Raw genomic sequence first — 15028 nt, 5'->3', positions numbered from 1 at the left:
TGAAGGTGCCTGAATGAAGCACAGTACTCCCTGAAGGTGCCTGAATGAAGCACAGTACTCTCTGAAGGTGCCTGAATGAAGCACAGTACTCCCTGAAGGTGCCTGAATGATGCACAGTACTCCCTGAAGGTGCCTGAATGAAGCACAGTACTCTCTGAAGGTGCCTGAATGAAGCACAGTACTCCCTGAAGGTGCCTGAATGAAGCACAGTACTCCCTGAAGGTGCCTGAATGATGCACAGTACTCTCTGAAGGTGCCTGAATGAAGCACAGTACTCCCTGAAGGTGCCTGAATGAAGCACAGTACTCCCTGAAGGTGCCTGAATGATGCACAGTACTCTGTGAAGGTGTCTGAATGAAGCACAGTACTCCCTGAAGGTGCCTGAATGAAGCACAGTACTCCCTGAAGGTGCCTGAATGATGCACAGTACTCCCTGAAAATGTTCTTGCTGTGGTTTACACACCTGATGATGATTGCTTGTGTTGCAGTTGAAACGTCGTGATAATTTTATTGTTTTATATTTTTATTATTTCATTGTTTCCCTTCTACGTTACTTTACCGAAAGAACCAAGAATATGATTCCCTGCAGTCACGAAAGCTTTAACTCAAAATTTATTTATTGTTGTTATTTATTTTTGTTATTTAGCGTTGTTATTTATCGATGTTATTTATTGATGCTATTTATCGTTGTTATTTATCGATGTTATTTATCGTTGTTATTAATTGTTGTTATTCATCGTTGTTATTTATTGTTGTTATTGGTAGTTGTTATTTATTGTTGTTATTTATCGTTGTTATTTAACGTTGTTATTTCTTGTTGTTATTTATTGTTGTTGTTTATTTTTGTTAATTATCGTTGTTATTTATTGTTGTTATTCATCGTTGTTATTTATTGTTGTTATTCATCGTTGTTATTTTTCGTTGTTATTCATCGTTGTTATTTTAGTTGTTATTTATTGTTGTTATTTACCATTATTATTTATTGTTTTTTATTGTCGCTATTTATTGTTTTTATCTATTGTTGTTATTTGTTGTTGTTATTTGTTGTTGTTGTTGTTAACAAAGCCAGGAGCGGGGCTCTGTGGGCGGGATGCGGAGGGCCGATTGGTAGAGGCCGATAACGGAACGGCAGCCAAGGGATGAGACTCGTCCGAGAGGGGCGTCACGCCCGCTGTGGAGACGGAGCGGTGGAATCAGCTGCGTGTGAAGGTGCTGGATTGATTGGTGGCAGGGGAGAGGGGGGGTGTGTGGGTTGGGAAGACCTTCATCCAGCAGTGGATCGATCATGGCCGACGACGACGACGACGATGCCCCATGTGCATGCCCTCCGAATTAGAAACACCAAAAAGCGGATTCTTTAACGCATCCCATCAGCCGCGCGACCCTTCCCGGAGGTGCAATTCGCACGAATCAAATGACCGTCACACATCCTAAACATCGCATTGCCTGCGGGCGCGAAACGTCGGCACGCCAACCGCTCGCGGCACTGGATGATGACGCCACGGACGCCTGTCCACGAGACTCGCTGAACGCGAGACGACCGCTGAGACGCGTGCGTAAAAATACAAAAAATAAAATCACAGAACACAAATCAGAGCGGACGCCGTGGGGTTCACGGGCGCCCGGGTCAAAGGCGTTGGCTACGTGCACTGATTATGACAAGATGGACAATTGCCGGTCAACCAGCGGTGTTTGGCAGCGGCTTTGCGGTAGCTATGGCCTCGACAGCCCCACCCACAACCCCCCCCCCCCCACTTGCCCCGTGTCTTATCTCATTTCGCTGCAACGCACGCGGTAGTAATGGGATGGTGAGTGGGTGGGGTGGTGGTGGTGGTGGTGGTTGTGGTGGTGGTGGTGGTGGTTGTGGTTTACCTAACCCAAGGATCAACCTGGTTTCCAAGTGAACAGCCAAAGATCACCCGGGTAGCCTACACAGTGGTGTAAGGGGCGAGTGATGCTATAGCGAGTGGCGCCTATGAAAGGCGGAGGCACAAACCGCCGGCCGCCTTTGTCTCCCCGATGCTGACGTGTTGTTGTTATTTGTGTTTTGTGTTTTACACCTCGCAAGGCATTCATTCCCATGAACCCCGGTCGACCCGAGCGGGCGGTCAGGGGCCCTGTTGCTGGACGTGAGCTGGACTCAAACTCGAGTCGGCGGGGTTCGGAGCGCGGCGCCCTAAGGGGGTCGTCCATAAATGACGTCACGCGATTTTGGACGATTCTTGACCCCCCCTCTCCCTCACCTCCCTCGTCACACGGCGTCACAAAAAGTCAGACCCCCCCCCCTCAAATATGACGTCACAAAGCTCTACCCCCCACACCCCCACCCCAAAAATAAAAATCAAACATGCTTCAAATGGCTTTAAAGTATTGTCACATTGTAGTGCGTGTTTAATGTGGCGCTGCACTCTGATGTTGTAGGAGAAAACATTTATTTTAAAAAAAAGTCTATTTAACGTGCCGTCTCTATTTATTTAAAGTTGCGCATTTGGATGTGACGTCACATTTCTCAACCTCCCCCGCCCCCCTCCTCCCCCTCGTCACACATCGTCACAAATGTCTGACCCCCGACCCCTAGGTGCGTGACGTCATTTATGGACGGCCCCAAACCACTGCGCCCCCCACCACCACCACCCCCCCCACCCCCACGTGCGAACGTGTGGCGCCTCACGGTGGCCTCGCCAAGGCTCGTCCTTGTGCACACGAGACGTTTTAGAAACGTAGGAACACTTCAACAACGGCGATATTGTTGTTCTCTCTGTCCGTGCAATGGTGCACACGGTACGAGGCGCTTGGCAATCACAGCAGCCGCCAGACGCTCTGAACGCGTCATGTTGATTCTAAATGTGGAGGTGGACGGGGGTAACGCTCGGAGGACCCCCGGAGAAAATTCCACGCGAGCACGCAGAGAGAGACACCGCAAACTCCAAATATACAGCAGCAGCAGGCGTCAGGGTCGGGATCGAACCCACGACCTCCTGTATACCAGGCGAGGTAGTTAACATCTCACAGCCACCGTGATGATGATGATGAGAGAGAGACACCGCAAACTCAAATATACAGCAGCAGCAAGGTAGGGATCGAACCCACGACCTCCTGTGTACCAGGCGAGGGAGCTAACATCTCACAGCCACCGTGATGATGATGATGAGAGAGAGACACCGCAAACTCCAAATACACAGCAGCAGGTATCGTCAGGGTCGAACCCACGACCTCCTGTGTACCAGGCGAGGTAGTCAACATCTCCTAGCCACCGTGATGATGATGAGAGAGAGAGAGACACCGCAAACTCCAAATATACAGCAGCAGGCGTCAGGGTCAGGATCGAACCGACGACTCCTGTATACCTAGCGAGGTAGTTAACATTTCCTAGCCACCGTGATGATGATGATGAGAGAGAGAGACACTGCAAACTCCAAATATACAGTAGCAGCAGCAGGCGTCAGGGTCAAGATCGAACCCACGACCTCCTGTATACCAGGCGAGGGAGCTAACATCTCACAGCCACCGTGATGATGATGATGAGAGAGAGACACTGCAAACTCCAAATATACAGCAGCAGCAGGCGTCAGGGTCGGGATCGAACCCGCGACCTCCTGTATACCAGGCGAGGGAGCTAACATCTCACAGCCACCGTGATGATGATGAGAGAGAGAGAGACACCGCAAACTTCAAATATACAGCAGCAGGCGTCAGGGTCCGGATCGAACCCACGACCTCCTGTATAGCAGGCGAGGGAGTTAACATCTCCTAGCCACCGTGGCGCCCACTCAGCCGTATTCGTCAATAGCACCGTGGCCTGAAAACGAAATGTATTATAGACGGCGTTTCGAGCAAAGGCCCTTCGTCACTGCACAAAACAACTTGACTTTACTTGCTATGAAGAAGGTCCATCAACCGAAACGAAACCTCCTATAAACATTTTTTTAATGGTGTAGTTATTTATTTGACAGGGAATAGCATTGAGTTGCTATTGTTGACTGTGCCTGTGTCTCAGCAGCAGTATCATCAGCAGCAGCAGCATCATTACCAGCAACAGCATCATCATGATTAGCAGCAGCATCATCAACAGCAGCATCATCATGATTAGCAGCAGCATCATCATGATTAGCAGCAGCATCATCAACAGCAGCATCATCAGCAGCATCATCATCAGCAGCAGCATCATCAGCAGCAGCAGCAGCATCATCATCAGCAGCAGCAGCATCATCATCAGCAGCATCAGTATCATCAGAAGCAGCAGCATTATCAGAAGCAGCAGCAGCAGCATCAGCACTATCATCAGCAGCATCATCAGCAGCAGCATTATCATCAGCAGCATCAGTATCATCAGAAGCAGCAGCAGCAAGTGTCAAATTATGAAACAAAAAGAGTAACGTTGAAGGGAAACAATAAAATAATAAATCATTGTTTTATATTTATTTTATTATTTTATTGTTTCCCTTCAACGTGACTTTACCGAAAGAACAAAGAATATGAATCACTGCAGTCACGAAAGCTTTAAATCAAAATAAGAGGTTTTTTTTCCTGCTCTTTGGGGCCTTTCGGTAAAGTCACGTAGATATAAAAATATAAACATTTTTTTTAAAAATCACGACGTTTCGATCGCAACGCAAGCAATCGTCTTAGAGGTGAAAAAAAAAATCCAGCAGGCGGACTGCTGAGGCACATGAGGTGTACTCAGGGGCCGTCCATAAATGACGTCACGCGATTTTGGACGATTTTTGACCCCCCACCCCCCCTCTCGTCACACGGCGGCACAGAAAGTCAGACCCCCCCCCCTCGAATATGACGTCACAAAGCTCTGCCCCCCCCCCCCAAAAAAAAACATTTCCATTTTCAAAATAAAACGTGCTTCAAATCACTTTAAACTATTGTCATTGTAGTGCGTATTTAATGTGGCGCTGCACTCTGATGTTGTAGGAGTGTTGTTATAACAACAACAAGTGTTGTTGTTATAACAATTCAATATTTATTTCAAGTTGTGCATTTTGATGTGACGTCACATTTCACAAACCCCCCCCTCCTTCCCTCGTCACACATCGTCACGAATGTCTGTCCGCCACCCCCGCCCCCCCTAGGTGCGTGACGTCATTTATGGACGGCCCCTAACACTGGACGAGACTAGGCCATGAAGAAGACAATGCAGTCACATGGTTATCATCAGAGCCATGTATGTTTGCATGTTCCCCACGAGTACAGCGAATGGTTAATGCGAACTTGATTCCAAGCAAACGATTTATATTCGGTGTTTGAACACCTTAACAAGCCTCCTGTTTCATTGCCAGCAAGGGTGAAAACCTATTTTTTTATGTTTTCAAACTTAATTTTGCAATGTCTGTGACGAAGATCGCCACCCAAGGATTCGGCCGACCCAGCCACGTTACAGGTGCCGCTGCAACATCCAGCGGCTGGCCTCTGAAGCACAAAGATTCGTCTCTCGAGACGCACAAAGACAAAGATTCCCCCAGTGTAGCCTTAACGCATTGTTGGGGCAAGTGCTGTTCGCGAGCGCATATCGAGGCCGGCGCGGCGCACGAAGGCGTCGGTGGCCAGCGCCACGCCCGACCGCCTTTGTGTCCCCAGTGACGATGTTTTATTTACGCACCGCACCAGGCACTCACTTGAGGCCGAGCCGACCTAGGGGGGGGGGGAGGCCCAGGACCGGCTCGGATGATCGTCAACGGCATTGGCCCGTGAGCGGGAATCGAACTGGGGGTCGCCGGGTTCGTAGCGAGGCGGCGCGCTAACCGCTGCACCACCGCTCCCCACGAGGTGACACACAGGCCTGTAGGTACATACATTTGTAGTGCGATAACGCCGGCTGGTGTCCAGCAGCGGCAACTGTGGCGGACGGACGGCGCACACGCCGGTGAGCGCGTGCGCGGTGCGTGTCGCGGCAGAGCGGAGGAACTAGGGGGCAAGGGTCACGGGAGGATCCCGTCCGGAGGCCCCTGGAAGCTGCGAGCGGGTTCGAGAAGGGAGGAGCGTTCAGAGAGGAGCCAGTGCCGCGTTGGGAGCATTAAAGGAGCCGAGAGTGTGTGTGTGTGGGGGGGGGGGGGTGGGCTCAAGGCTGCCGGTTCTGGGAGGTGAACGCGTCTCGTCGTGGCTCAACGTCTCCGCTAGATATCGCGCTACGAAGGATTGGAGTTGGCTATCTCAGTCAGCGCCGTGAGCGTTCGAGGGCTCGTGTTGCGTGCAGGCTGGGCTGAGCTACTGTGCGGTGTGCGCGGACGAGACCGTGACAGTTTTGATTGAAGAAAGTGCCTCCTTCGAAACCCCGTCGCTGAATCGTTGACGCTGCACATTGACGGCACGAGACGGGCTCCGTGCAGTAACCCGATGCGGTCTCTTAACTCTCACAATCCACGCGGTCTCCGCGCTGGCCTCTCGCTTGGCACGGTCGACTGCGTATGGTGCGAAAGAAGTTCATCGCACGTGCAACATGTCGCTGTGAACGAGGGCCTTGCCACCCAGTTGCTTCGGCGATATTATCAGAATGGCAATGTTGTAGTTATACCGCAGCGGGAGGAATCCGATGATCTATAAAGCTCTCTTTTTTTTCCACAGATGTCCGGTAAAGGGGCACGGGGTCAGAAGGTTATAGCAACAAACAGTTACAAAAAACACGACAGCAGAGGCAAAGTATACGAAAGGTAGACAAATCGCTTAACAATTTGTTATATATATACACACAAATAAAACTAAACTATAAATTACACTCTCTGGTTCTTTCGGTAAAGACACGTAGATAGAAAAAATAATAAAAGAACACGACGTTTCGGTCGCAACACAAGCGTCCGTCATCAGGTGAGAAATAACGATCTGCTGTTGCGGCTTTATATAGGCACGGGAGGGGGTGGGGGAACTATATTTATATTTTTTTTTAACAGGCAAAAGCCCACTGAGCTATTAGCTGCTGTTGTCAGAAGCGACTTGGCCAGCAAGTGGCTTATCATCATCATCATCACGTGGAAATTTATAGCAGCAAGACAGTCTAAATAATCTAGACGCACGTTTCTAAGCTCCGATTAAGTTACCTAACGCGAGGTGGGGGTGGGATATTGAGATGCAAGTCAGAGCAAGCCGCCACGCGTCCCGCTATTAAGTCATTACGCGACATTCTATCGTAAAGTTGTAGCAGTGGGGGGAGGGGGGGGTGGAATTCTATCAGAAGGCCGACCAAGCGTCTGGCAACAACAGGACCCGGATAAAGGGGTGGCTACCAGGTGGCTCAGAGGTCAGAGGCGCTAAGAGCCGGCACCGCTCAGACTCTGGGATCGAATCTGGGTCTCAGCCACTGCCCTTGTGGTTAAACCGGGTGTCTCTAGTGCAGGGAGTTGATGGTCTCAGCCCGGTCACCAGTCAGTCACACGGAGACCCACAGACTCACACAGAAACACAGACTCACATAGAGACCCATATAATCATATAGAGAACAATAGACTCACACAGAGACCCGTATATTCACACAAATACCCATAGACTTACAGAGAGACACATAGACTCGCACAAATAGTCATAGACTCACATAGAGACAAATAGACTCACACATATACTCATTGACTCACATAGAGACCCATAAACTAACACAGAGACTCATAAACTCACACAGAGACCTATGACCTCACAAAGAGACCCATATATTCACGAAGGGACCAACAGACGTACATAGAGACACATAAACTCACATAGAGATCCATGAACTCACACAGAGACTCATAAACTCACACAGAAACCCATAGACTCACATAAAGACCCATATAATCACATAGAGACCAATAGACTCACATAGAGACACAGAGACTTACACAAATACCCATAGACCCACATAGAGACACATAGATACTTATAGACTCACATAACGACCCATAAACTCACACAGAGACTCATAGACTCAGAAAGAGACACATAGACTCACACAGAGACTAACAGACTCACACAGAGAACCATAAACTCACGTAGAGACGCATATAATCACGGAGGGACCAATAGACTCACATAGAGACACAGAGACTCATACAAATGTCCATAGACTCACATAAAGACACATAGACTCACATGGATACTCATAGACTCACATAGAGACCCATAAACTCACACAGACTCATAAACTCACACAGAGAACCATAGACTCACATAGTGACCCATATAATCACATAGGGACACATAGACTCATACAGATACTCATAGAGTCACATAGAGACCCATAAACTCACACAGACTCATAAACTCACACATAGACCCATAGACTCACATAGGGACTCAAAGACTCACATAAAGACTCACAAACTCACACTACGACTCATAAACTCACACAGAGATCCATCGACTCACATAGAGACCCTAAAATCACATAGAGACACATAGACTCACACAGCTACTCATAGACTTACACAGAGACCCATAGACTCACATAGAGACCCATATAATCACATAGAGACTAAGAGACTCACATAGTTACCCATAGACTCACACACATACTCATAGACTCACATAGAGACTCACAAACTCACACAGAGACCCATATACTCATATAGAGCCCAATATAGTCACATAGAGACCAATAGACTCACATAGTGACCCATAGACTCACACAGATACTCATAGACTCACATAAAGACTCACAAAACTCACACTACGACTCATAAACTCACACAGAGATCCATCGACTCACATAGAGACCCAAAAATCACATAGAGACACATAGACTCACACAGCTGCTCATAGACTCACACAGAGACCCATAGACTTACATAGAGACCCATATAATCACATAGAGACTAATGGACTCACATAGTTACCCATAGACTCACACACCTACTCATAGACTCACATAGAGACTCACAAACAGAAACAGAGACCCATAGACTCACATAGAGACCCATATAGTCACATAGAGACCAATAGACTCACATAGTGACCCATAGACTCATACAGATACTCATAGACTCACATAAATACTCACAAACTCACACTACGACTCATAAACTCACACAGAGTTCCATTGACTCATATAGAGAACCAAAAATCACATAGAGACACATAGACTCACACACCTACTCATAGACTCCACAGTGACCCATAGACTCACATAAAGACCCATATAATCACATAGAGACTGATAGACTCAAATAGTTACCCATAGACTCACAAACATACTCATAGACTCATATAGAGACTCACAAACTCACAAAGAGACCCATAGACTCACATAGAGACCCATATAGTCACGTAGAGACCAATAGACTCACACAGCTACTCATAGACTCACACAGAGACCCATAGACTCACATAGAGACCCACATAATTACATAGAGACCAGTAGACTCACATAGTGTCCTATATAGTCACATAAAGACCAATTGACTCACACAGTAATCCATACACTCACACAGATACTCATAGACTCACATGAGGAATTACAAACTCACACTTTCGACTCATAAACTCACACAGAGATCCATCGACTCACATAGTGACCCAAAAATCACATGGAGACACATATACTCAAACAGCTACTTATAGACTCACATAGAGACCCATAAACTCACACAGACTCATCAATTCACACAGAGACCCATAGCCTCACATAGAGACCCATATAATCACATAGGGACACAGAGACTCACACAGATACTCATAGACTCACATAGAGCCCCATGCATTCACACAGACTCATAAACTCACACATAGACCCATAGACTCACATAGAGACTCATAGACTCACATGAAAGACTCACAAACTCACACTACGACTCATAAACTCACACAGAGATCCATCGACTCACATAGAGACCCAAAAATCACATAGAGACACATAGACTTACACAGCTACTCATAGACTCACACAGAGACCCATAGACTCACACAGAGACCCATATAATCACATAGAGACTAATAGACTCACATAGTTACCCATAGATTCACACTCATACTCATAGACTCACATAGAGACTCACAAACTCACACAGAGACCCATAGACTCACATAGTGACCCATAGACTCACATAGTGACCTATATAGTCACATAGAGACCAATAGACTCACATAGTGATCCATAGACTCACACAGATACTCATAAACTCACATAAAGACTCACAAACTCACACTACGGCTCATAAACTCACACAGAGATCCATCGACTCACATAGTGCCCCAAAAATCACATAGAGACACATAGACTCACACAGCTACTCATAGACTCACATAGAGACCCATATACTCACACAGACTCATAAACTCACACAGAGACCCATAGACTCACATAGAGACCCATAAAATCACATAGGGACACATAGACTCACACAGATACTCATAGACTCACATAGAGACCCATGAACTCACACAGACTCATAAACTCACACATAGACCCATAGACTCAGATAAAGACTCATAGACTCACATAAAAGACTCACAAACTCACACTACGACTCATAAACTCACACAGAGATCCATCGGCTCACATAGAGACCCAAAAATCACATAGAGACACATAGACTCACACAGCTACTCATAGACTCACACAGAGACCCATAGTCTCACATAGAGACCCATATAATCACATAGAGACTAATAGACTCACATAGTTACCCATAGATTCACACTCATACTCATAGACTCACATAGAGACTCACAAACTCACACAGAGACCCATAGACTCACATAGTGACCCATAGACTCACATAGTGACCTATATAGTCACATAGAGACCAATAGACTCACATAGTGATCCATAGACTCACACAGATACTCATAGACTCACATAAAGACTCACAAACTCACACTACGGCTCATAAACTCACACAGAGATCCATCGACTCACATAGTGCCCCAAAAATCACATAGAGACACATAGACTCACACAGCTACTCATAGAGTCACATAGAGACCCATATACTCACACAGACTCATAAACTCACACAGAGACCCATAGACTCACATAGAGACCCATAAAATCACATAGGGACACATAGACTCACACAGATACTCATAGACTCACATAGAGACCCATGAACTCACACAGACTCATAAACTCACACATAGACCCATAGAATCAGATAAAGACTCAAGAGACTCACATAAAAGACTCACAAACTCACACTACGACTCATAAACTCACACAGAGATCCATCGTCTCACATAGAGACCCAAAAATCACATAGAGACACATAGACTCACACAGCTACTCATAGACTCACACAGAGACCCATAGCCTCACATAGAGACCCATATAATCACATAGGGACACATAGACTCACACAGATACTCATAGACTCACATAGAGACCCATATACTCACACCGACTCATAAACTCACACATAGACCCATAGACTCACATAGAGACTCACAAACTCACACTGCGACTCATAAGCTCACACAGAGACCCATATACTCACACAGACGCATAAACTCACACAGAGACCCATAGACTCACATAGAGACCCATGTAATCATATAGAGACCAATAGACTCACATAGAGACTCATAACCTTACACAGACTCATAAACTCACACAGAGACCCATAGACTCACCTAGACACCCATATAATCACATAGGGACACATAGACTCACACAGATGCTCATAGACTCACATAGAGACTCACAAACTCACACTGCGACTCATAAGCTCACACAGAGACCCATAGACTCACATAGAGACCAACACACTCACACGCACCCCCCCCCCCCCCCCCCCAGTGGGTGGGTGACACGCATCCCCCAGGTGAAGCAGAACCACTGAATCCACGCAGTGCAAAGGAGCGAGCGAGGCTCCAGGAACCCCGCACGGGCACGGCCACGAGCGAGGCAGCTGGCGGCCGGGGTTCGAGGCCCAGCACGGAGCGGCAGCTGAACGCGCGCGGGACGAGGGCGTCCCACGAGGAGTGGCACTGCGGTCGCCTTCATCCAGCAGTGGATTGGTCACGACGATGCTCGGCGATGTGGGGAGGGGGGGGTGGGGAGGGGGGGGTTCGACTCGGACACTCACCCGTCGGTTGATGCGCTCATGATTCCCCGATCTCTCTCTCCTCTCGCTCTCTCCCCTCTCTCTCTCCGTGTGTGTCTCGCGTCCTTCCTCCCTCCGTCCACCTTGTCCCTGTCTCAAACCGTGCCCCCCCCCCTCGTGAGCTGTAGGGTCAAGGTGGTGGTGGTGGTGTGGGGAGCCTCGCGACACCAACGAGCGACGATTATCGCGCGGACGGCACGGGGCTTCAGTTGCGCAATGAGCGACGGGCCCTGTCTGGATGTCTCTCTGTTCGAGGGTGGCTCTCTCTCGCTCTCTCGCTCTCTCTCTCTTACTGCTCGCCTCTCACTCCACCACCCAACCCTCTTCCCCCTGGCATTCACAAACAGTTTGTTGCTAGGGGAGTGCGTTGACAGGCCATGCATTTTGAAACCCCCCCAATGCTCCCCATCCCCTCCTCCTCCTCCTCCAAACCTCCCTTTCATGTTGCGGCCCTGGCCTTGCCTCCTCTCCCCCTCCTCCCTGGCTCCTCTGCCACCGCCAGGGCCACGGGTGGCTAGGAGATGTTAACTACCTCGCCTGGTGTACAGGAGGTTCGTGGGTGTCGATCCCCACCCTGACGACGCCTGCTGCTGTATATTTGGAGTTTGTGCGTTTCTCTCTCTCCCTCTGCTCCCCATGGTGAGATGTTAAATACCTGGCCTAGTGTACAGGAGGTTCATGGGTTTAATCCGGACCCTGACGCCTGATTTATATTTGGAGTTTGCGTCTCTCTCTTCACCATGGTGAGATGTTAACTACCTTGCCTGGTATACAGGAGGTTCGTGGGTGTCGATCCCCACCCTGACGACGCCTGCTGCTGTATATTTGGAGTTTGCGTGTCTCTCTCTCTCATCATCATCACGGTGGCTAGGAAATGTTAACTACCTCGCTTGGTATACAGGAGGTCGTGAGTTCGATCCCGACCCTAACGCCTGCTGCTGTATGTTTGGAGTTTGTGCGTCTATCTCTCTCCTCCAACATGGTGAGATATTAACTCCTTCGCCCGGTGTACAGGAGGTTCATGGGTTCGATCCCGACCCTGACGCCTGCTGTATATTTGGAGTTTGCGTCTAACTCTCTCTTCCCCATGGTGAGATGTTAACTCCCTCGCCTGGTATACAGGAGGACGTGGGTTCGATCCAGACCCTGAAGGCTGCTGCTGCTGTATATTTGGAGTTTGCGTGTATCTCTCTCATCATCATCACGGTGGCTAGGAGATGTTAACTCTCTCGCCTGGTATACAGGAGGACGTGGGTTCGATCCAGACCCTGAAGCCTGCTGCTGTATATTTGGAGTTTGCGTGTCTCTCTCTCATCATAACGGTGGCTAGGAGATGTTAACTACCTCGCCTGGTATACAGGAGGTCGTGGGTTCGATCCAGACCCTGACGCCTGCTGCTGTATATTTGGAGTTTGCGTGTCTCTCTCTCTCATCATCATCACGGTGGCTAGGAGATGTTAACTACCTCGCCTGGTATACAGGAGGTCGTGGGTTCGATCCCGGCCCTGACGACGCCTGCTGCTGCTGTATATTTAGAGTTTGCGTGTCTCTCTCTCTCCTGCTGTGGTCGTGTGGATTTTTCTTCCGAGTCCTCCGGTGTTTCCCCTTCCACGTTTTAGAATCAACGACGTCTCACCTTCGTAGAATGTTTAGCTGCTGCCTATACATTGACACACGATGATGACGATGATGAGACACCTCCGCTGAGCCATCACTTGCGACAGCCAGGTCGCTTCTCATAAAGAGCTCCCGTAGCTCAGTGGGGACTTAACCTGGTACACTAATTAAAAAAATGTGTTCATAGTTCACATCGTAAGAAGACGGGGAAGTGGAATGGGCAATTCTCTGCGCCAGTGTTTACCTGAATGAGGGTTGCTTAAGCGGCAAACAGTGGACATTATTTGGCGCATGTGTAAACACAAACACACACACACGAGGCTCGTGACCAGGGTAACGATATCTGAGGCTCGCGCTGTTTAGCTAAGGCGTGGTGGGCACGGATAGCTCGCTCGGCGCCTCGCCTGTGTCAAGTTCATTTGGTTTAAGCGGAGATGGGGAACTCGAGGGCACCAGGGTGAGAGCCTCGCTTGCACGAGGGACCCCCCCCCCCCCCCACGAGTGCAGGGAGCGAGCGAGCGAGCGGGCGTCAATGGTTGAGTTAGTGGGTGAGTGGGTGAGATGGTGAGTTAGCAAATGGTTGAGTGGATGGATGGGTGGGTGAGTGGGTGAGATGGTGAGTTAGCAAATGGTTGAGTGGATGGATGGGTGGTTGAGTGGGTGAGATGGTGAGTTAGTCAATGATTGAGTGGATGGATGGGTGGGTGAGTGGGTGAGATGGTGAGTTAGCAAATGGTTGAGTAGATGGATGGGTGGGTGAGATGGTGAGTTAGTCAATGATTGAGTGGATGGATGCGTGGGTGAGTGGGTGAGATGGTGAGTTAGTAAATGGTTGAGTGGATGGATGGGTGGTTGAGTGGGTGAGATGGTGAGTTAGTCAATGATTGAGTGGATGGATGGGTGGGTGAGTGGGTGAGATGATGAGTTAGTAAATGATTGAGTGGATGGATGGGTGGGTGAGTGGGTGAGATGGTGAGTTAATAAATGGTTGAGTGGATGGATGGGTGGATGAGTGGGTGAGATGGTGAGTTAGTAAATGGTTGAGTGGATGGATGGGTGGTTGAGTTGGTGAGATGGTGAGTTAGTCAATGATTGAGTGGATGGATGCGTGGGTGAGTGGGTGAGATGGTGAGTTAGCAAATGGTTGAGTGGATGGATGGGTGGTTGAGTGGGTGAGATGGTGAGTTAGTAAATGATTGAGTGGATGGATGGGTGGGTGAGTGGGTGAGATGGTGAGTTAGCAAATGGTTGAGTAGATGGATGGGTGGGTGAGTGGGTGATATGGTGAGCTAGTCAATGATTGAGTGGACGGATGCGTGGGTGAGTGGGTGAGATGGTGAGTTAGTAAATGGTTGAGTGGATGGATGGGTGGTTGAGTGGGTGAGATGGTGAGTTAGTCAATG

General features: G+C 48.6%; 2 protein-coding genes across 3 annotated transcripts in view; both read right to left on the bottom strand.

The window, feature by feature from the left end:
• The window catches only part of LOC142905835 (uncharacterized), a 112004-nt gene extending 109786 nt beyond the window's left edge, over nucleotides 1-2218 (bottom strand). Inside the window, exon 1 of the mRNA XM_076053058.1 lies at nucleotides 2206-2218. The gene's annotated coding sequence lies outside the window, so the exon portion shown is untranslated. The remainder of the gene's footprint in view (nucleotides 1-2205) is intronic.
• Nucleotides 1-14109, bottom strand: part of LOC116955436 (uncharacterized) — a 59509-nt gene extending 45400 nt beyond the window's left edge. For both annotated transcript variants that reach the window (XM_032976511.2, XM_032976512.2), the window contains exon 1: nucleotides 11991-14109. In XM_032976511.2, the coding sequence (XP_032832402.1) occupies nucleotides 11991-12010 (20 nt within the window). In that variant the 5' untranslated portion in view covers nucleotides 12011-14109. The remainder of the gene's footprint in view (nucleotides 1-11990) is intronic.
• Nucleotides 14110-15028: the final 919 nt, after the last annotated feature.

Source organism: Petromyzon marinus, chromosome 59, assembly GCF_048934315.1.
Source record: "Petromyzon marinus isolate PM22_M1 ecotype Great Lakes invasive population chromosome 59, UKy_Petmar_22M1.pri1.0, whole genome shotgun sequence".
In the NCBI taxonomy this organism is placed as follows: Eukaryota; Metazoa; Chordata; class Hyperoartia; order Petromyzontiformes; family Petromyzontidae; genus Petromyzon; species Petromyzon marinus.
Note: the sequence above shows the minus strand (reverse complement) of the source record. Positions and strands in the feature narration are given on the sequence as shown.